The 18,261-nt window shown below is 68.7% G+C and overlaps 2 protein-coding genes across 3 annotated transcripts in view; one reads left to right on the plus strand and one right to left on the minus strand.

Annotated features, from left to right (window-relative positions):
- CTU2 (cytosolic thiouridylase subunit 2) lies at positions 1-4,187 on the plus strand. 2 transcript variants are annotated; one of them, XM_075161597.1, is made up of 15 exons: positions 1-126; positions 700-774; positions 1,433-1,511; positions 1,594-1,653; positions 1,728-1,788; positions 1,958-2,067; positions 2,156-2,418; positions 2,496-2,631; positions 2,762-2,893; positions 3,002-3,093; positions 3,179-3,270; positions 3,359-3,446; positions 3,527-3,593; positions 3,668-3,726; positions 3,811-4,187. In XM_075161597.1, the coding sequence occupies exons 1-15, from the start codon at positions 47-49 to the stop codon at positions 3,872-3,874; spliced, it is 1,458 nt and encodes a 485-aa protein (XP_075017698.1). In that variant the 5' UTR covers positions 1-46; the 3' UTR covers positions 3,875-4,187. The 2 variants fall into 2 exon arrangements, with proteins under 2 accessions (XP_075017698.1, XP_075017699.1); XM_075161598.1 differs by having other exon boundaries at positions 3,059-3,093; positions 3,811-4,181.
- PIEZO1 (piezo type mechanosensitive ion channel component 1 (Er blood group)) overlaps positions 4,136-18,261 on the minus strand; it is a 27,262-nt gene continuing 13,136 nt past the window's right edge. The window contains exons 12-51 of the mRNA XM_075161596.1: positions 17,929-18,189; positions 17,747-17,858; positions 17,417-17,595; positions 17,192-17,340; positions 16,815-16,994; positions 16,652-16,740; positions 15,374-15,531; positions 15,123-15,299; positions 14,865-14,990; positions 14,580-14,780; positions 14,284-14,488; positions 14,063-14,167; positions 13,017-13,170; positions 12,078-12,321; positions 11,813-11,909; positions 11,542-11,710; positions 11,369-11,458; positions 11,139-11,227; positions 10,863-10,934; positions 10,239-10,348; positions 10,071-10,164; positions 9,664-9,744; positions 9,397-9,569; positions 9,199-9,320; positions 8,938-9,102; positions 8,606-8,864; positions 8,339-8,527; positions 7,790-8,078; positions 7,541-7,652; positions 7,297-7,444; positions 6,991-7,205; positions 6,721-6,879; positions 6,496-6,643; positions 6,206-6,394; positions 6,021-6,113; positions 5,706-5,878; positions 5,495-5,617; positions 5,324-5,403; positions 5,015-5,213; positions 4,136-4,898 (exon numbers count right to left, since the gene is read on the minus strand). Coding sequence (XP_075017697.1) covers positions 4,649-4,898; positions 5,015-5,213; positions 5,324-5,403; positions 5,495-5,617; positions 5,706-5,878; positions 6,021-6,113; positions 6,206-6,394; positions 6,496-6,643; positions 6,721-6,879; positions 6,991-7,205; positions 7,297-7,444; positions 7,541-7,652; positions 7,790-8,078; positions 8,339-8,527; positions 8,606-8,864; positions 8,938-9,102; positions 9,199-9,320; positions 9,397-9,569; positions 9,664-9,744; positions 10,071-10,164; positions 10,239-10,348; positions 10,863-10,934; positions 11,139-11,227; positions 11,369-11,458; positions 11,542-11,710; positions 11,813-11,909; positions 12,078-12,321; positions 13,017-13,170; positions 14,063-14,167; positions 14,284-14,488; positions 14,580-14,780; positions 14,865-14,990; positions 15,123-15,299; positions 15,374-15,531; positions 16,652-16,740; positions 16,815-16,994; positions 17,192-17,340; positions 17,417-17,595; positions 17,747-17,858; positions 17,929-18,189 — 6,228 coding nt within the window. The 3' untranslated portion in view covers positions 4,136-4,648. The remainder of the gene's footprint in view (positions 4,899-5,014; positions 5,214-5,323; positions 5,404-5,494; positions 5,618-5,705; positions 5,879-6,020; positions 6,114-6,205; positions 6,395-6,495; positions 6,644-6,720; positions 6,880-6,990; positions 7,206-7,296; positions 7,445-7,540; positions 7,653-7,789; positions 8,079-8,338; positions 8,528-8,605; positions 8,865-8,937; positions 9,103-9,198; positions 9,321-9,396; positions 9,570-9,663; positions 9,745-10,070; positions 10,165-10,238; positions 10,349-10,862; positions 10,935-11,138; positions 11,228-11,368; positions 11,459-11,541; positions 11,711-11,812; positions 11,910-12,077; positions 12,322-13,016; positions 13,171-14,062; positions 14,168-14,283; positions 14,489-14,579; positions 14,781-14,864; positions 14,991-15,122; positions 15,300-15,373; positions 15,532-16,651; positions 16,741-16,814; positions 16,995-17,191; positions 17,341-17,416; positions 17,596-17,746; positions 17,859-17,928; positions 18,190-18,261) is intronic.

The following is an 18,261-nucleotide window of genomic DNA, read 5'->3' on the forward strand; positions in this document are numbered from 1 at the left end:
TCGCCGCGCGCCGGGAGCGGAGCGGAGCGGAGCGGGACGGGCCGGCATGTGCGAGGCGGCGGGGGACGACGGAGGGTGCGGGGCGGACACGGCACCGGCACGGCGCCGCCGCGCCCCGGCACACAGGTGGGAGCCCGATCCGGACCGGGCTGGCCCCCCGGGCCGCTCCCGGTACTGTCCCCGGTACCGTCCCCGGTACGCCCTAGGCATCCCCCCTGTGCTGCCTCCGGTACTTCCCCAGTACTCCCCCCAGTCCTCCCCGGTGCTACGCTCGGTAACCCCCTCTGTACCGCCGTGGTACCCGCCCCGGTACTGTCCCCTGTATCCCTCCGGTACCCCCCGGAGCTGCCTCTGGTGCTGCCACCGGTACAGCCCCCCGGTGCTGCCCCCGGTACCCCCCCGGTGCTGTTCCTCGTTATCCTGCCGGCACCCTCCTGTGCTGCCTCTGGTGTTGCCCCCGGTATTGCCCCCCGTTGCTGCCTCCAATCCCCCTCCGGTGCTACCCCCGGCATCCCCCCCGGTACTCCTCCGGTACCTCCCCGGTGTCTCCCGGTGTTGCCGTCGGTACCCCCCCGTACTGTCCCCGGTACTCCCTGGTGCTGCCCCGGGATCGCCGCTCCCCCCGCCCGGTGCCGCCCCTGGGGTGCATCGGGGACCGGTTCCCCCGGTTCAGCCCGGTGACCGCCCGTGTCCCCGCAGCCACCCGCGGCCCTGCGTGAAGTGCGGGCAGGGCTCTGCCGCCCTCGTCATCCGCCTCGGGGACGCCTTCTGCCGGTGAGGGACCGGGGACGGGGGCTGCCACGCGTGGGGACATCATCGGGGCTTGGGGACATCATCGGGGTTTGGGGACATCATCGAGGCTTGGGGACATCATCGGGGCTTGGGGACATCATCGAGGCTTGGGGACATTATCAGGGCTTGGGGACATTAGGTCTCTGGGACATCAAGGCTTGGGGGCATTGGGGCTTGGGGACATTGGGTCTCTGGGTCATCACAGCTTGGGGACATCAGGGCTTGGGGACATCGGGGCTTGGGGACATTGGGTCTCTGGGATATCAAGGCTTGGGGACATTGGGTCTCCGTGACATTGCATCTCTGGGACATTGGGTCTCCAGGACATCAGGTCTTGGGGACATTGGGCCTCTGGGGTATCAAGGCTTGGGGACATTGGGTCTCCGAGACATTCCGTCTCTGGGACATTGAGTCTCCAGAACTTCAGGTCTTGGGGACATTGGGCCTCAGGGACATCAGGGCTTGGGGACAGGGGGCTTGAGGACAGCAGGGTACAGGAATATTGCGGCTTGGCGACATTAGGTCTCAGGGACATCGAGGCTTGGAGGCGCAGGGTCAGGGGCATTGGGGCTCGGGGACATGGGGGCTGGGGGCTGGGGGCCACGCTGTGGCTCAGGGCCGTGCCCCCGCATCCCCGCAGCGGCTGCTTCCGCGAGTACTTCGTGCACAAGTTCCGCGCAATGCTGGGCAAGAACCGCGTCATCTTCCCGGGAGAGAAGGTACCGGGGGGGGCGGACATGGACATGGGGGGGACCCGGGGGGCACTGCTGGGGCCGGTGACCGTCCCTCCTGTCCCCGTAGGTGCTGCTGGCACTCTCGGGGGGGCCAGCCTCCAGCGCCATGCTCCGGCAGGTCCAGGAGGTGAGAGTGGGGGTGATGGGGGGGTCTGGGGGGGGCACAGCTCACCCACCCCCCTCACCCTGCGCCTCTGCCAGGGGCTCAGCCGGGAGACAGCCAAGAGGCTCCGCTTTGTCCCTGGCCTCATCTACGTTGACGGTAAGGATTAGCCCCGCTGCCCGTTCCCTGCGCCCTGCCAGCGCTGGGGGCTGCCACCAAGCCCAGCGAGGCTGTGGCACCCCGGGGTGTCCCCCTCGCCTGGGGGTGGGAGGTAGGTGCCCCCTCCTCACCGTGGCGGGGGCCCCGGCGCTGCCCGCCTGCCTTGCAGAGGGAGCGGTGCGCGGGCAGAGCGCGGCGCAGCGGGAGCAGAGCCTGGCCCGCATGGAGACCCTGCTGCAGGCGACCGGCTTCCCCTACCACCTGGCCCACCTGGAGCAGGTATGGGGGCGATGGGGGGACACGCCGGGGTGGGGGGACACGCCTGGACACCCCCGGCCTCCCCCTGGTACCTATCTCTGCCCCGCAGGCACTGGAGCTGCCCGCATCCATCCTGCGGCCGGGGCCGGGGGGGTCCGGTGAGCCCGGCCCCTCCTACAAGGAGGCTGTGGAGGGTTTCATCCAGCAGCAGCGGCAGGAGCGGGACAGGGACAGCGGCACCTCGCTGCCTGGCCAGGACATGCCCCCGGCCGCCCCCCGCCTGCCCGCGGCTGCCCGCACCCAGGAGCTGCTGCGGCTCTTCGAGGCCGTGGAGACGTCGACGGCGAGAGAGGAGCTGCTGCAGATGCTGCGGTGAGGGGCCGATCCTGCCCGGCGCTGGCACCGGCCATGGCGCAATGGCTCTGAGCCGGTGTCACCTTGTCCCCCAGGACCCACCTCATCCTGCAGACGGCCCGGACCAGGGGCTACGCCAAGGTGATGACAGGCGAGAGCTGCACCCGCGTGGCCATCAAGCTCCTCACCAACCTGGCGCTGGGTCGCGGCGCCTTCCTCGCCGTCGACACGGTGAGCAGCCCGCTGGCACCCTGTCCCCGAGCTGGGGATGGCTGTCCTCGCCCGGAGGGGTGACACGATGCCAGGGGGGTGTCTGCGGCGTGGTGGCGGCGCGGTCCCTCGGCAGCCTGCGCTCCCGCAGGGCTTCGTGGACAACCGCCACGGCGACGTGATGGTGGTGCGTCCCATGCGGGAGTACATGGCCAAGGAGATTGCCTTCTACAACCACTTCTTCGACATCCCCACCGTCATCGCGCCGCCCCTCCCCACCAAGGTAGGGGTGTCCCCTGTCCCCCGTGGGGGGGATCCCGAGCTCCGTGTCCCCACGGCGGGGACGTGACTCCCCCATCCCACCCCTGCCCTCTCCGCTCGCTCCCCCCAGCGCCGCGAGAAGCCCAGCATCCACCGCCTGATGGAGCGCTTCCTCCTGGGGCTGCAGGAGGATTTCCCCTCCACCATCAGCACCGTCTACCGGTACGGCATCCCCTGCGTGGGGGCACCCCGGGGTGTCGGGGGCGAGCGGGGTGCACCCACTCACCCCCCACCGCGTTGGCTGCAGGACGGGTGAGAAGCTGAGCCCGGCTCCGGCCAAGGCGAGCAGCGAGTCCCAGCGCTGCCTGCTCTGCCTCTGCGCCCTGGACATTGCCGGGGGTGAGTGGGGCGGGCGCTGGGGGGCACGGGGGGCTGGGGAGGCGGCTCTGCACCCCCTAGTCACACCCCTGCCCTCTGGCTCTTGCAGAGGAGGAGTTGGCCCTGGAGCCCACGCTGATCATGGAGGAGCCAGAGCCGGCGGGGGACGGGTGCTGCCAGGACGCCCCGGCAGCTGGGTGAGCGTGCCGGCAGGGGGGATGCCGTGCCGGCACCGGGGTCGCTGTGCCGGCACCGCTGAGGGTCCCTGTCCCCGCAGGGCTGAGAGCAGGGCTGCCTTCATCCCGCTGCTGTGCTACAGCTGCCGCCTCACCTTCAAGGAACTGGTAAGGCTTCTGGGGCACAGCGGGGCGGCTCTCCAGGGACGGGGGTCCCCATCCCCACGGCCCCTCTCTTGCAGGGCCCCCTCGCCACGCTGCCGCCCTACGTACGCGCCGAGGCCCAGCGCAGGATCCGCAGGTAGGGGGGGATGAGGGTCCCCGCCCCACCGGCTCGGCTCCCGATGCCACGTCCGTCCATCCACGCCGTGTCCGTCCCTTGCAGAGCAGAGATGAACCAGCAGAGCCAGGAGGTCCCGCTGGAGGACGAGGAGCCTGGCAAGAGCTGAAGGGGCTGGGGACAGTGGGGGACACAGACCCCCAGCCCTCTGGGGCACCGGTGGGGCAGGGTGGCCCCCCCCGTATGGTGGGGGACCAGAGCCCTTGGGGACCCCTGACCCCTTACACCCCATTTTGATTACAGCCGGGGGGCAGGGAGAGCCCCCAGCCCCCATTTGGGGGAGTCCAGGGGTGCTGGTACCCCCCGGGGCAGCGGGTCCCCGGTCCCATCCCACACCCCCTCTCCCCACCCCAGCCGCGCATCAGCCGGGGAGGCCTCAGCTTTGTTTTATTAGATATCTGTATAAATAAACCATTTGAATTAATAAAAAACAAAACAAAACCAAAGTCACAACAAGTATCTAGAGTCCGGCTGGGGCTGCCAGCCCCCCCCTCCCCCCAGCTGGGGGGGGCCGCAACCCAGGGCCCCCCATCCTGGGGCTGGGGGGCTATTGCTTTTGAGTTCAACCTGGTTCTGGAGCAGGGCTGGGGAGAACAGGGAAGGGGCACGGGCCAGCTCCTGACCCCCCCACCCAGCAGCCAGGGGTGCCCAGCGGGTGGGGGGGCCAGCTCCTGTCCCCCTCCCCCGGGAAGGCACAATGTGGTCTCTGCAGGTCGGACGGCTTCAAAGCAACGTAAGAAAAACATCGTCCCTAAAAGCGAGTGCCGAGCACCCTGCGTCCCACTGCCTCCCCCGGCAGGATACGGCCCCAGCTCGGAGGGGGGGCTGGTTAAGGCATTGGCGGTGATGTCCCCAGGAGAGGGGGGCCCGGAGCCCCTTCCCCTTACTCCTTCTCCCGCGTCCACTTGATCATGGTCTCGGGAGAGCGGTAGAGGAAGATGAGCTTGGCGTAGAGCTCCTCCTCCAGCTCCAGCTCGCCCGTCTCCCGCACCAGGAAGATGTCCTGGCACAGCTTCAGGATGCGGTCCACGCAGGGCAGCTCCTCGAACATGATGGAGTGCGAGATCTCGCTGAAGAAACCCCGCACGAACTTCCCGATCACCAGCACGATGGAGACGTACAGCCCCATGATCCTGCAAGGGGGGGGGCACATCCTGTATCCCACCCCCCCCTTCTGCTTTGCACCCCTTTTGGGGTGCAGCCGGGTGGTTGGTGCCCCCCACCGCCCCACGCACCCCCCTCCACATACCCGTAGCCAGCCAAGAAGCCCAGGCTGGGGGGGCTGACTTTATCGTTGAAGATGACCATGGGGAGGATGTTGCCGTCGTGGGGGGGGGCCTCCTTCAGCCGCACCACCCACCACTCCAAGAAGCTGTCGCCCCCTCGGCCGGCGCCCGCGCGCTCCCGTTTCAGCTGCACCTCCACGTCCAGGTAGCTGTCCTCCCCGTCTGCCGGGGGGGCGGCACCGTCAGGGCACAGCACGGCCACCGCTGTGCCCCCAACACCCATTGGGTTTTTTTGGGGGCGGAGGGGGGCGCGGGGACATGGTGGGACCCACCTGGCAGCAGCTGCTTGACGGGGTTGGCTTCGGGGCCGTTGGGCGCCCGGATGTATTTGGGGAAGAGTTTGGGCACTTGCCTGCAAGAGAGCGGGGTGAGCGGGGGGGGGCACCGTCCCGACGAGCATGGGGGGGGGTCCAGCCCCCCGTCCCCTCCCCGGGGACACTCACACGGGGGTGTCGCGGGTGCCCTGCAGCAGCTGGGCCAGCTCCATGCGCTGGGGCGCGCCGGGCTGCAGGTCGGTGGTGTGCTTGTCGAAGGTGTGCTCCACCGTCCCCCCCTTGCCCAGGTCCCTGCGGGCAGAGCGGGCAGCAGAGGCTGAGTGTGCGCGTGGGAGGGGGTGCCGGCAGGGCTGCCCCCCCCGCACCGTGCCGGCGGTACCTCTGGAAGGTCCAGGTGAGGCGGAGGGTGATGTCGGAGGAGCCGTTCTGCAGCTCCCGCCGCATCTGCTCCCGGCTGGGGGGGCTGATGCTCCAGAGCGAGCCCGAGCTGCCCTCGATGCGAGCCGTCACGATGTCCTCGTAGCCGTAGAGCGTGATGAACTGCATGGCCACCTGGTGCCGGGGGGGCACAGCTCAGCCCCCACCCCAGGACACCCCCACCCTGGGGCACCCCCGGCTCTGCCAGCCCCCCACCCCGGGCACCCAGCGGGATGGAGCAGGGGGGTGGGTTTGGGGAGGGGGGGGGTGGATTTACCGGCTGCCTCTCAAACTCGTTGGTGAGGGCTTCGTAGTCCTGGGGGGTGAAGGGCTGGATGGATTGCTGCTGGGCGCTCATGGTGAACAGCGGCTGCGGGGGGACGGGGTGCCATCAGCCAGGCAGGGGACCCCGGGGTCCGGACTGGGCACCCCAGCACTGACACCCCCCCTCCACATCCTCACCTCGTACCCCCCCAGCTTGAGGGTGACGGTGACGTCGATGGGGTGGTTCACAACGCCCACCACGGAGCGCACCAGCGACATGAAAAGCAGCGGGAACCAGATGATGGCCACGAGGAAGAGGATGATGAGGCCCCCCATGCCGTACTTCACTATCTTCTTCTTCTTCTGCCCCTTGGGCTGGGGGTATTTCTGGGAGGGGGGAGACAGTACACGGTGCCAGGCGGGCTTGGGGCGACCCCAACCAACGAGGGGCTTATTGGGGGGTCCTTCCCAGCACAGCGGGGCCGTACCTTCTCTGTCTCGCGGCTGCACTTGATGATGAAGATGTTGGCGTAGATGTCCTCCACGCACATCCAGTTGGAGAGGGACAGCGTGGTGTCCGTCCAGACCCAGTCCATGACGGCCCGCAGCTCCACCAGGAAGGGCACGAGGCGAAACCTGGGGGGTACATGGGAAGAGGGGGCTGGTACAGCACCCTCTGGGTACCCGGGGGTCCGCGTGGCCCCGTGCCGTACCCCTGGAAGAGGAAGAGGTTGAGGTGGTTGTATTTCTTGGTGAGGAAGTTGCCCAGGATGCGGGTGGGGTAGCCGCAGCGGATCTGGTAGGCCGACAGCGAGAAGTAGATGCACTTCACGAAGTACCACAGCTGGGCCACCGTGTTGAGGCTGAACAACCTGCGGGAGCGAGGTGTCACCCCTCCTGGCCAGGCTGGGCTTGGGGACACAAAGATGCCACCCTAGGACCACGCCGTGCCCTTGGGGACATCCTCGGGGGATGCTCGGTACCTTTCGGTGACGGCCGGCAGGATGAAGAACATCCAGAGGTGGATGCTGAAGACCAGGATGACCTGGAAGATGAGCTTGCCCAGCACGGTCTTGCGGAGGTAGAGCGCGCGGTCGATGACCATGGTGGTGAACTGGATGAGCAGCATGACCAGGAAGGCCTCCGGCACTTGGTCATCCGACAGCGAGGAGGTGATGTCAGCGGCCGCCGAGTGTTTCTGGGGATGCAGGAGAGGTCAGGATACGGCCCAGCCTGACCCCGCGGTGGGAGCCGGCCGGTCAGTGCCCGGCGGGACCCCCCCTGCTCACCCCGAAGGCCCAGAAGCCGAAGATGATGATGATGAAGTCGACCACGTCAGCCAGGAACATGAAGGCGTAGACGTCGGTGGCCGCCCGGTGCTGGGTGTGCAGGATGTCCCGGAAGAACCCGCGCACCGGCCGGTACATGTTCTGCGCCCTGGAGGGGACAGGGGACGGAGGGGACACGGGGGACAGGTGACGGGGGGGCCGCACCCCACAGCCCCCACCCCAACCGGCACCGCGGGGCACTCACATGGTGAGGAAGAAGAGCTTGACCCGGAGCCCAAACGCCTTCAGCTTCTTCTGAGCATGGCTCTGTTTTGCCTCTTCCTCCTCCTCCTCTTCCTCCTCGTCCTCCCCATCCCCTGCGAGTGAGGCACAGCATGGGTGGCAGCCCGGGGTCCTGCGGGGCCGCGTCCTGCCCGGCCCCAGCACCCCTCTGCCCCAGGGGACGCCAGCCTTGCCCCTCGCCGGGGCGCGCGGGCCAGGAACCGGCACTCACCTTCCTCCGGAGCCGCCTCCGGCTGCTTCTTCCCCCGCCGCCTCTTCCTCCTGAAGCGGAGCTGCGTGGCCCCGGCCCCCTCTTCCTGCCCCCCGGCATCGCCCTCCAGCCCCACGGCTGCGCCCGGTGCCCCCGGCTCTGCCAGCGCCTCCGTCCCTTCCTCACCCACCACCAGCGGCGGTGGGGACGCTGCTTCCTCCCGCCTCTCCTCTTCCTCATCCTCCACCTGCTCCGCTTCCGCCTTCTTCTTGGGGAAGGGGTCCTCCTCGTGGTCCCACAGCCCGTAGGACTGGGGAGGAGCGCGGTCAGGGGGATGGGGTTCATGATGCCCCCCGCCCCATGCACCTCACCCCCCATCCCGCAGCATCAGCTCTTGTTGCACCCCAGGGACCCAACCAGCAACGGGTGCCTTGGGTAGAAACCAAGGCCGAGCCACCAAGCACCCACTGGGTGCTCCCCAGAGCCCCCATCACCCCTAGGAGCACCTCCAGCTGCCGGGGACGCCCACCCAGGCCATGCCCGCGGTGGTGCCCGTGCCCCGGGGCTCACCAGCAGCAGGGAGCGATGGAAGAAGAGTGCCAGGAGCTGGATGAGGTCGTACTTGACGTAGCGGTCGGTCTTCTCCAAGCCCAGGATGCGGGGTGGGAAGAAGGGCTTGCCCTCGTTGCGCACCAGCATGGCGTAGCCGTTCCAGGGGAAGAACCCAAACTGGAAGAGGTATTTCACCACCACCATCACCTGCGGGGATGTTGGGGTCAGTGGGTGGCAGCCGGGGGCTGGGTGGCATCGTCCCCTCCCCGGCCACCCCCTGCCCACCTCGGTGAAGATGATGGCCGTCATCCAGAAGCGCTTGCTGGGCCGGGGGATGGAGAGCATGGCCCAGAGGAAGACGAGGATGGGCAGGAAGAGGGAGATGACGGAGGCGGTCACCATGTTGTTGAGGATGATGATGAAGTAGCAGAGCAGCTCGGAGTGGGCGGCCACGCAGCGGTACCCGGCCAGCAGTAGCTTCAGGAACCGGTTGTGGGACCGATAAAACTGCTCCGACTCTTCCAGCTCGGGGAAGTACAGCCGCCTGCGGGGTGCGGGGGGGTGAGCCGGCCCCGCCGCCCCCCAGCCCTGGCCCCGCCGCCCCCACGTCCCCGTACCTGCTCAGGAGGAGCTCGCTGGCCGTCCGGCTCCGGTTCTCGGGCAGGGCCAGAAGCTCCCGAGACCCGGCCACGTCCTCCTGGGACCCTGAGGTCGTCACCTGCTCCTGGCTGCCGGTGGGCAGCGGGCATCCCACCGGGGCGGGGGTGGCTCCTCGGTGCCCGCTGGGGACGGCACGGGGACGGGGGTGAGCCCCCTGCCCGCCGGCCCCCGCCCGCGGCGCTGCCGGCTGCCCCCTCGGGGGGTATCTATGCACCTGCCTGGAAGCGACGCCGTTTTGGGGGTCCGCAGCCCCGGCCCCCTGCGGGCTCGGCTCCTCGGGGGGCTCCTCCGGCGGCGGCAGGTAGAGCTCGTCCAGGACCCCGCGGTGCACGTCCTCCCCCTGCAGCGGGCAGGGGGTCAGTGCCACCGCGGGGCTGCCACCCCGCCCCGTGCCCCGGCGTCCCCCCGGGGCTCACCGTGGCCAGCCGGCGCGTGAGGACGTATCTCTCCAGGCACAGGACGGTGGACATGTCGGCGTGCTCCCGGGTGCAGGCGTCCAGCCACTGGGTCAGCCCGTCCACCATGGCCCGGCACAGCACCCACAGGAACCGCAGGGTGTTCAGCACCCGCTGCACCACGTTTCCCTGCTCTGCCGGGGTGAGGAGGTGTAGGGGGGGTCATTTTGCACCCGCTCAGACCCCCCCCAGTAGCCCCCCTGCACTGCGGTCCTGCCGCCCACCTACCGGAGCCTTCCTCCTCCTCTTCCTCCTGGCCTTCAGCCTCTTCAGGCGCCTCCAACTCTTCCTCCCTCGCTCCACTGTCCCCTGCAAGGGTCAGACCCCCCCAGGAAGGGGTAGCACCGGCTCAGCGGGGGATGGACGTCGTTTCTGACCCCCACTGGGGCTCTCCCGCTCATCGCCCCCTCCCCCCCATCCTGCTTAAAAACCAGCACAGGCGCCCCAGGAGAGCTGCACGGCTTGCGCCCAACCCCACTGTAGCCATCAGAGAGTCCACACACACACCGGGAACCCCACTGAGGCGATGCCCCGTTATGGGATGCCGACTGCTGCCAGGGCAAACAGCGGGCGTGGGGCAGGGCTGCGTCCCCTCCCGGCCCCCCCAGCCCCATTTTGGGGTGAGCCAGACCCACCTGCAGTGACCTCGGCACCGGGTGCCTCCGGCTGCTCCTGCTCCTGCTGCTGCAGCGCCGTCCTGGTGTTGGTCACCCAGGCCTGGTAGGCAAGCTGGCAGGGGGAGAGAGGCCGTCAGCCCCCCGTGGGCACCGCCAGCCCCCCCCCGGCCCCCCAGCCACGCTCACCTGGAAGGCGCTCTGCTTGCCCGGCCGCGGCTCCTCCGGCAGCGGCACCGCCGCCTCCTCCTCCTCCTCGCTGTCCGACTCGAAGAGGAAGTATTCCCCTGAATGCAGCACTGCCAGGGTGGCACGGGGTGTCACGGCATGGCCGGTGCCATGGCACGGGGTGTCATGGCACGGCTGGTGCCTGGTGGCACGGCACGGGGTGGCACGGCACGGCCGGTGTCCAGGCTGGCCCCGCTGCCATCTCCCCAGGGCTCCCTGCCTGGCACGGCGCTGCCGGCACAGTGCCAAGGACACGCATGGGAATCCCCATTGGGGACATCAGGGTCAACGACTCAACTTCCACGTCCCCAAGGCGGGGATCCCTCCGGCGCCAGCGTTCGGAGGCGATCGATGCCGGTAACCCCAAACCCAGCCCAGCACCCCCAGTCCAACACCCCGTTAGTGCTGGGGAGCGGAGAAGCCCTGGTTAGTGCCCTGCGGCCGAGCACGGGGACAGGGGGACATGCAGGGCGTCACCTTGCCGAAAGCACCGTCACCACCGTTCCCCGCCGGTGTTAGCGGTCCCCAGCGGAGGGACCTTGCCGAGGGGCTGTGCCCCGTTATGGCCCCGTGCCGGGGCAGTACCTGCGGCGTGGTCTAACCATGGCCGCCACCACCGCTCCCTCTGCTGGGAAGGGTCCGCCGGGCTGCCGGGCGCTGTGGAACAGCAGACGGGGGGGCTGAGCACGCCCCGCTCGGTGCACCCACCCCTGGTGTGGGCGCGAGCCGAGGGGGCAGGGAGTGGGGTTCACCGCGATGCTCTGTGGGGCTCCACCAGGTCAGGCGTCGGCGATGGGTCGCGGTCACCCTGCTGTGCCCGGAGAGGGGTGGGGGGGGCGGGAGGGACCCCCCAGCTCTCACCTGCCCTGGCCTCATCCTGCCCCTCACCGGTGCTGCGGGGCAGCCGCTCCTGGTGGTACTTCTCCTGCTTGGCTCGGATCCGCTCCATCCTGCCAGGCAGAGGCTGCTGCGGAGCCCGCTCCCCCAAACCCCCCGGGGGCACCCCCATCCACCTCACCCACACAAGGGTGCCCCAAGGTGCTGATGGCTGCAGGGGGGGGTGTCCCAGGTGCCCCCCAAAACCCACTCACTGCCGCTTCAGCTGGGCCAGCGACTTCTTCTCGGCTTGCCGGTGGAAGCGCATGCTCTTCAGGGTGCTGGCCTTGAACAGCGCGACGCCCCTGCAGGGACGGGGAGGGCGGGAGGGTGAGGGGGTCACCAGCACCCCGGTGCCCGCGGGGACCCTCCGGCACCCCAGCCCCACCTGGAGGCCTGCAGGGCAGAGGCCTGGAGGTCCAGCATGACGTGCAAGAAGTAATAGCTGAGGAAGACGCGACGCTGGAGCAGGAGGAAGAAGAAGCAGATGCTGTCCCAGATGATGCCCGCCTCCTCCACGGGCAGCAAGCAGTCCTGGTCCTTGCCCATCTCCTTGGCTGGCAGGCAGAGAGGCAGGCAGGTCAGGCAGCAGCCCAAACGTGCACCCCCAAGCCCACCAGCTCCGGCGGGGCAGCCCCCAGACCCCCCCAGGCACTCACGGTTGTAGTAGCCCTTGACGGTGCAGACCAGGCTGAAGAGCTGGATCACCCAGCAGAAGTTGCTCTGCATCTGCTGCACGAAGACGCAGGAGAGGAGCTGGGGGGAGAGAGGGCAGAGCGCGGGGTTTGCCCAGGGACGGCGAGAGGGGGACAGTGGTGCCACCCATCCCCTCCCCAGGGGATGCCCGGGGGGGGGTGGCCCTGAGGAGCAGCCCGGGGGCTGCTCTGCGTTGCACGGCCGGGGTCGGGGCCCGGCAGCCCTCACCGACAGCATGTTTTTAGAGATGATGACGGTGATGTTGTAGAGGATGAGGCAGTCCCAGAGCACGAGGCGCGCCCGCGCCGGCTTGCGCAGCATGGCGGTGCCAAAGAGGAGGAGGTAGAAGCAGGCTAGCAGGTAGCCGAGGCCGAAGAGGCTGATGCGGGTGGCCCCGGTGATGAAGACCACCACCAGGACGAACCAGAAGAGGTAGCGGAAGACCACCACCTTCGCCATGTCCAGGTACGACCTGCGGGATGGGGCACTCAGAGCAGGGTCCCCATCCCCTCCCAGCACCCACGCTTGGCACCACCTGGGTTTGGGGTGCAGTGAGGTGCTACTCCACACCCCAGCCAAACCACCATGGACCCAGTCCCCGCAGCAGCCCTATCTTGGGGGACAAAAAGTGCCTTGTCCCAATCTATGGGGTCCCAGTGCCCATGGGGGTCCTGCACCATCACCAGGGGTGTCCTGGACCATCGTATCTCCCCCAGCACAACCTCAGGGTCCTCCTGTCCCAGACGTGGGAGCACCATCCTAGTGGCAGGGGATCCTGTTCCAGCCATGATGGGGGGTCCTGTCCCAGCCCAGCATGGGGGCGAAGGCTTCCCTGGCCCAAAGGGGTCCCAGTGCCACTGGGGTCCCATCCCCATCCTAGGGAATCCCAGCCCAGCAGGTCCCACTGCCTGGGGGTCCCATCCTGTCCATACCCCAAGGGGTCCCATCCTGGGGGGGTCCCATCCTGGGGCAGGGGGGGTCCCATTCCCATCCTAGGGAATCCCAGCCCAGCAGGTCCTACTGTCTGGGGGTCCCATCCTGTCCATACCCCAAGGGATCCCATCCCAGCGGGTGTCCCATCCCAGTGGGGGTCCCATCCCCATGGCCCCAGGTGCCCCAGCCCATCCCAGCCCCGTGGTGCTGTGCCGCGCGGCGGTGGGTGCCCACCGGCAGTGGATGAAGTTGGGCGTGGGGTTGCGGGGGTCCCGCGCCAGGTCGAGCCGGTCGGCGTTCTCGCCGGCCGCCCGCAGCCACTCCTCGGTGCGCTCGGCCTCGAACACCCGCCACTGCTGGGCCGCGCACAGCAGCAGCGCGAAGTCGTCTGCGGGTACATGGCTCAGCCCGGGGGGCGGGGCGCTGGCAGGCCACGCCCCTCCCCAAAAGAGGGCGTGGCATCCACAAGCCCTACCCCAAGGGGGTGGAGCACCCCAGGCCACTCCTCCCCTGGGATGTGGGTTTCATTAAGCTCTCCCCCAAGGGGTGTGGTTCTCCCCAGACTCCTCCTCTGGGAGGTGTGGCTTTCCTCAAGCTCCTCCCAGGGGCGTGGCTCTCCCCAGGCCCCTCCTTCTCCCAAAAGGGGGTGGGACTTCAACAAGCCCCTCCCAAAGGGGGGAAGGGCTCTTCCCCAGCTCCTCCTCTCAAAAGGGGGTGGGCACATGCCAAGCTCCACCCCCGAGGGGGTGTGGCTCTTTTAGCTCCTCCCACTCCTCCTGGCTGCCCTCCCACCTCCCCTCTGCTCACCCTCCTGGGGGGCAGGATGGGACCCCCATGGCTGGGGCTGGGGCACCCCGTGGGCAGGGGGGGTGTCAGGGGCTGGGGTGGGGGGACAGGGCACCCTGTGGGCAGGGGGCTGCCAGGGGCTGGGGTGGGGGGGACAGGGCACCCCATGGGCAGGGGGCTGCCAGGAGCTGGGGTCGGGGGGACAGGGCACCCCATGGGCAGGGGGCTGCTAGGGGCTGGGGCATCCCGTGGGCAGAGGGGGTGTCAGGGGCTGGAGTGGGGGGACAGGGCACCCCATGGGCAGGGGGCTGCCAGGGGCTGGGGCACCTCATGGAGAGGGGTGTGCCAGGGGCTGGAGTGGGGGGACAGGGCACCCCGTGGGCAGGGGGCTGCTAGGGGCTGGAGTGGGGGGACAGGGCACCCCATGGGCAGGGGGCTTCCAGGGGCTGGGGCACCCTGTGGGCAGGGGGCTGCCAGGGTTGGGGGGTACTCACTGATGAGGTTGGTGGATTTGGGGGCCGCAAAGAAGTCGGGCAGGTAGAGCCACTTGATGAGCGCCGAGTTGATGGGGCGGGCCTGGCTCCAGCGCCACGGATAGTCTGGGGGGCGGTGGGCACGCTCGATGCCGGCCCCCCAGCCCCTTACCGACGCACAGACCTCCACCTCCCTGACCCCTGCAAAGGAGGGGTGTCCCCCACGCCCCCCAGCCCCTTACCCACGCAGAGGGCGGGCGGCATGCCCATGCACAGCAGGTACTGGTAGAGGAGGAAGATGACGAGGAAGAGGCAGTACTTGGGCCAGAGGCGGGCGATGGCCGCTCGCCGGCGCCGCGTCAGGATGACGACCAGCCAGCAGCCGTGCAGGATCACCATGAAGTTCATCCGCTGCCCGATCACGTTCACCGTCATCAGGAAGCAGATCTGGGGTGGGAGGGGGGGGCGATGCAGAGGCTCAGCCCTGGGGTGCTGTGAGCGGCGGGACCCCCCCCGCGCCGTGGCACCCGCTCCCCACCTCCAAGCCAAACTTGTAGTAGAAGTAGTTGAGGAAGTATTTGGCGCAGCTGCCGAGGCCGTGGTCGAGGTGCTCGCGGGAGACGTCCTCGAAGATGGTCTCGGTGGCGGGGACCACCAGTTGGTGCTGCTTGCGGTAATACTCCTGGCGCCGGTACACCACCGCCTCGAACACCAGCAGCAGCAGCACCAGGAGGTGGTTCTGGGGGGAGGGCGAGGGGGTGCTCAGGACCACGGCACGTCGCTGAGCATCCCCCCACGTGGTCCCCACGGTCCCCGTGCCCACCTGGATGTAGCCCAGGTTGGGGTAGCCCTTGCGGATGCCGAACCAGTTGGCGGGGTCCACGGGGCCGCGGTACAGCGTGGAGTTGCCCAGCTCCTCCGGGCTCAGGTTGGTGCTGTTGAGCTGGGGCTGCAAAGGGGAGCACCACTGGGCGTCAGCACCCCTCACCCCTGCCACCAGACCCCACCTCCAGGGACCCCCCCCATGCCACCACAAGCACCCCAAGAACCGGGCATCCCCCCGGCACGGCCGCCCGGGCACCTGGGTGCAGTTGCTGGAGTACTCGCGGGGGTCGACGATCTTGAGCTGGTAGAGCATCTTGCAGACGATGATGATGCAGGTCCAGACGGTGGAGAGGCAGGAGGCCATGTGGCGGAAGCGGCAGTAGGGCATGGCGAAGGCCCACAGCAGCACCAGCAAGAAGTTCATCAGCGATACCTGGGGCAGCAACCGCGTCAGCACCCCATGGTGCCCGGCCGAGCCCCCCCACCCCGGGGTCCTGACTCTGGTACCTCCTGCAGAGCCACCCAGACGGTGTAGAGAGCCACCAGCTTGAGGACGTGGAGCTCCAGCAGGCGCCCCATGAAGACCTGCCCGCGGGTCAGCATGTCCGAGAAGGTCCAGCCCAGCACGATCAGGCGCTCCAGCACCAGTCCCCACTTGGTGGGCACTGCGGGGACACGGACCGGTCACGACACCCCCGCAGCCACTCTGGCTTGGAGGACACCTAAATCCATCCCTGTACCCTCCCGTGCTTGGAGGGCGCCCCGATCCACTCCTCCAGCCCCTTCCTGGCTTGGGGGATGCCCTAGCCCATTCCCATACCCTCCCACACCCCAGTCCATCTCCGTAGCCTCCCAGCCCCTCCCAGGCTCAGAGGACCCCCCAATCCATCCCCATACCCTCCCAGGCTCAGAGGACACCCCAATCCATCCCCATACCCTCCCAGGCTCAGAGGACACCCCAATCCATCCCCAGCCCCTCCCAGGCTCAGAGGACCCCCCAATCCATCCCCAGCCCCTCCCAGGCTCAGAGGACCCCCCAATCCATCCCCAGCCCCTCCCAGGCTCAGAGGACTCCCCAGTCCATCCCCAGCCCCTCCCAGGCTCAGAGGACCCCCCAATCCATCCCCAGCCCCTCCCAGGCTCAGAGGACCCCCCAATCCATCCCCATACCCTCCCAGGCTCAGAGGACCCCCCAATCCATCCCCAGTCCCTCCCAGGCTCAGAGGACCCCCCAATCCATCCCCAGTCCCTCCCAGGCTCAGAGGACACCCCAATCCGTCCCCATACCCTCCCAGGCTCAGAGGACACCCCAATCCATCCCCAGCCCCTCCCAGGCTCAGAGGACACCCCAATCCATCCCCATACCCTCCCAGGCTCAGAGGACCCCCCAATCCACCCCCATACCCTCCCAGGCTCAGAGGACCCCCCAATCCATCCCCATACCCTCCCAGGCTCAGAGGACCCCCCAATCCATCCCCATACCCTCCCAGGCTCAGAGGACCCCCCAATCCATCCCCATACCCTCCCAGGCTCAGAGGACCCCCCAATCCATCCCCATACCCTCCCAGGCTCAGAGGACCCCCCAATCCATCCCCATACCCTCCCAGGCTCAGAGGACACCCCAATCCATCCCTCTACCCTCCGGGCTCCTTCCTGGCTTGGAGGATGCCCCAATCCATCCCTGCATCCCCCTAACCGCATCCTGGCTTGAAGGACACCCCAATGCATCCCAGTCCCCTCCCAGCCCCTTCCCAGCATCCCGTCCCCACCGTCCCTGCCTGGTACCCTGTGATGCGGTGTCGGAGTCGCCCATCCCGGCGCTCTCGGCAGCGGCCGCATCCCGCAGCAGCCGGCTCCCGTGCAGCTCCTCAGACCTGCGGGGAGGAGGGCTCAGCGCGGGGATGGGGGGCTCGGGGTGCCGGGGGGTCATCCCGGCGCGGGGCCCTACCTGGGGATGTGGCAGGGTGGCGGGGTGGCAGCAGGGATGTGCTCCAGGTCAGTGATGTGCATGAACGGACGGTGGAAGTAATGGAGCTGGAGGATGCAGGCCAGGAGGAAGAAGCCCGGGATGAGGGTGCTGGAGAAGAGCTCGGAGACGCTGAACTGCTCCAGGCCCAGGTCGCCCAGCCTGGGCAGGGAGGGGAGGGTCAGTGCGGGGCCGCATCCAGCCCACCCTGCATGGGCTTCAAGCCAGCAGAGCGGGGTTCAACCGCAACTCCCCCCGTGCCTCAGTTTCCCCATGTGCAATGCATCCCTTGGCCATGCCCTGGGGCCACCACAGGGCTGGCGGCGGCAGGGACCCGGTGGTGGGTCGGGGACACTCACTGCTCATCAGTGAGGCCCGTCAGGTTCCTCCAGTACATGGGGAAGTCCTCGAACTGGAAGGTGTAGACGGCGATGAGCACCAGCATGGTGTACGCCACCACCAGCCACCAGAAGCCCTTCAGCACCTTGCGCCACAGGCTGTAGTACACCTGGGGGGACGGGGACGTCAGCGGGGCCACGCCGGGGACGGAGGTGGGGACAGGGAGGGGGCCCCGGCCCCCCTACCTGGAAGAGGGTGAGGCAGAGGAGGAAGAGGAACATGTAGACGATCTTGTAGACGACGAGGCGCCCGGCGAAGCTCACCACGATGAACATGCCGGCGCAGACGCAGATCCAGTATTTGGCGTAGAAATCCCGCACCAGAACCCCCAGCGCCTTCAGCACGTCCCGCTGCCGGCTGGGCTCTGCGAGGCAGGCAGGGGGCTGCAGGCAGCCGGGCGGGGGGCACGCCTGTCCCCCCCTCCCCGGCAGCTGCCTGCTGCCGGGCACTTGCACCCCGGGGGTGCTCAGCCCAGCGCAGGGTCCCTCTGGGTGGGTGACGCCGGGAGCCCTCACCCGAGTCTGAGACGGTCACCTCCAGCAGCGGGGTGGCCGGGCACCTCCTCGTTAGCAGCTTCTCCTTAACGAACTGCCGCAGCAGCAGCCAGAAGGTGAGGGTGAGCAGGAGCTGCGGGGACAGGCGGTGAGCGGGGACAGCTGGGTGCCAGCGGGGACAGGGACGGGGACACCGGGCTTACCTTGGCCCCCAGGTCCAAGCAGGGATATTTGGGGTGCACCAGCCCCAGCTGCTCGAGGCTCATGAAGCCGACGCGGGTGGGCAGCTCGGGGGCCAGATCCATGCCCCAGACGTACTGCAGGCTGCAGAGGGCGATGCCGTAGAGGAGGAGGAAGGGCGAGCAGAGCATGGCGAAGTGATGCCGGCTCCGTACCGTCCAGATGAGGCAGGCCCAGAGCAGCAGCACGAAGGTCAGCCAGCTGTGGTAGGTGATGCTCCACACCTGCGGGCAGGCAGGATGCGGCCGCTCGCCCGGGCTCAGCCCAGGAGGTGCCCCCCATGTCCGTGCCCCCCC

The sequence above is a fragment of the Calonectris borealis genome, chromosome 12, assembly GCF_964195595.1.
Source record: "Calonectris borealis chromosome 12, bCalBor7.hap1.2, whole genome shotgun sequence".
Lineage (NCBI taxonomy): Eukaryota > Metazoa > Chordata > Aves > Procellariiformes > Procellariidae > Calonectris > Calonectris borealis.

Coding starts and splice junctions, on each gene's coding strand:
- CTU2 (XM_075161597.1), top strand. CDS start 47: ATGTGCGAGGCGGCGGGGGACGACGGAGGGTGCGGGGCGGACACGGCA. Junction 127..699: donor CGCCGCGCCCCGGCACACAG/GTGGGAGCCCGA, acceptor GTGTCCCCGCAG/CCACCCGCGGCCCTGCGTGA. Junction 1,654..1,727: donor TGCTCCGGCAGGTCCAGGAG/GTGAGAGTGGGG, acceptor CGCCTCTGCCAG/GGGCTCAGCCGGGAGACAGC.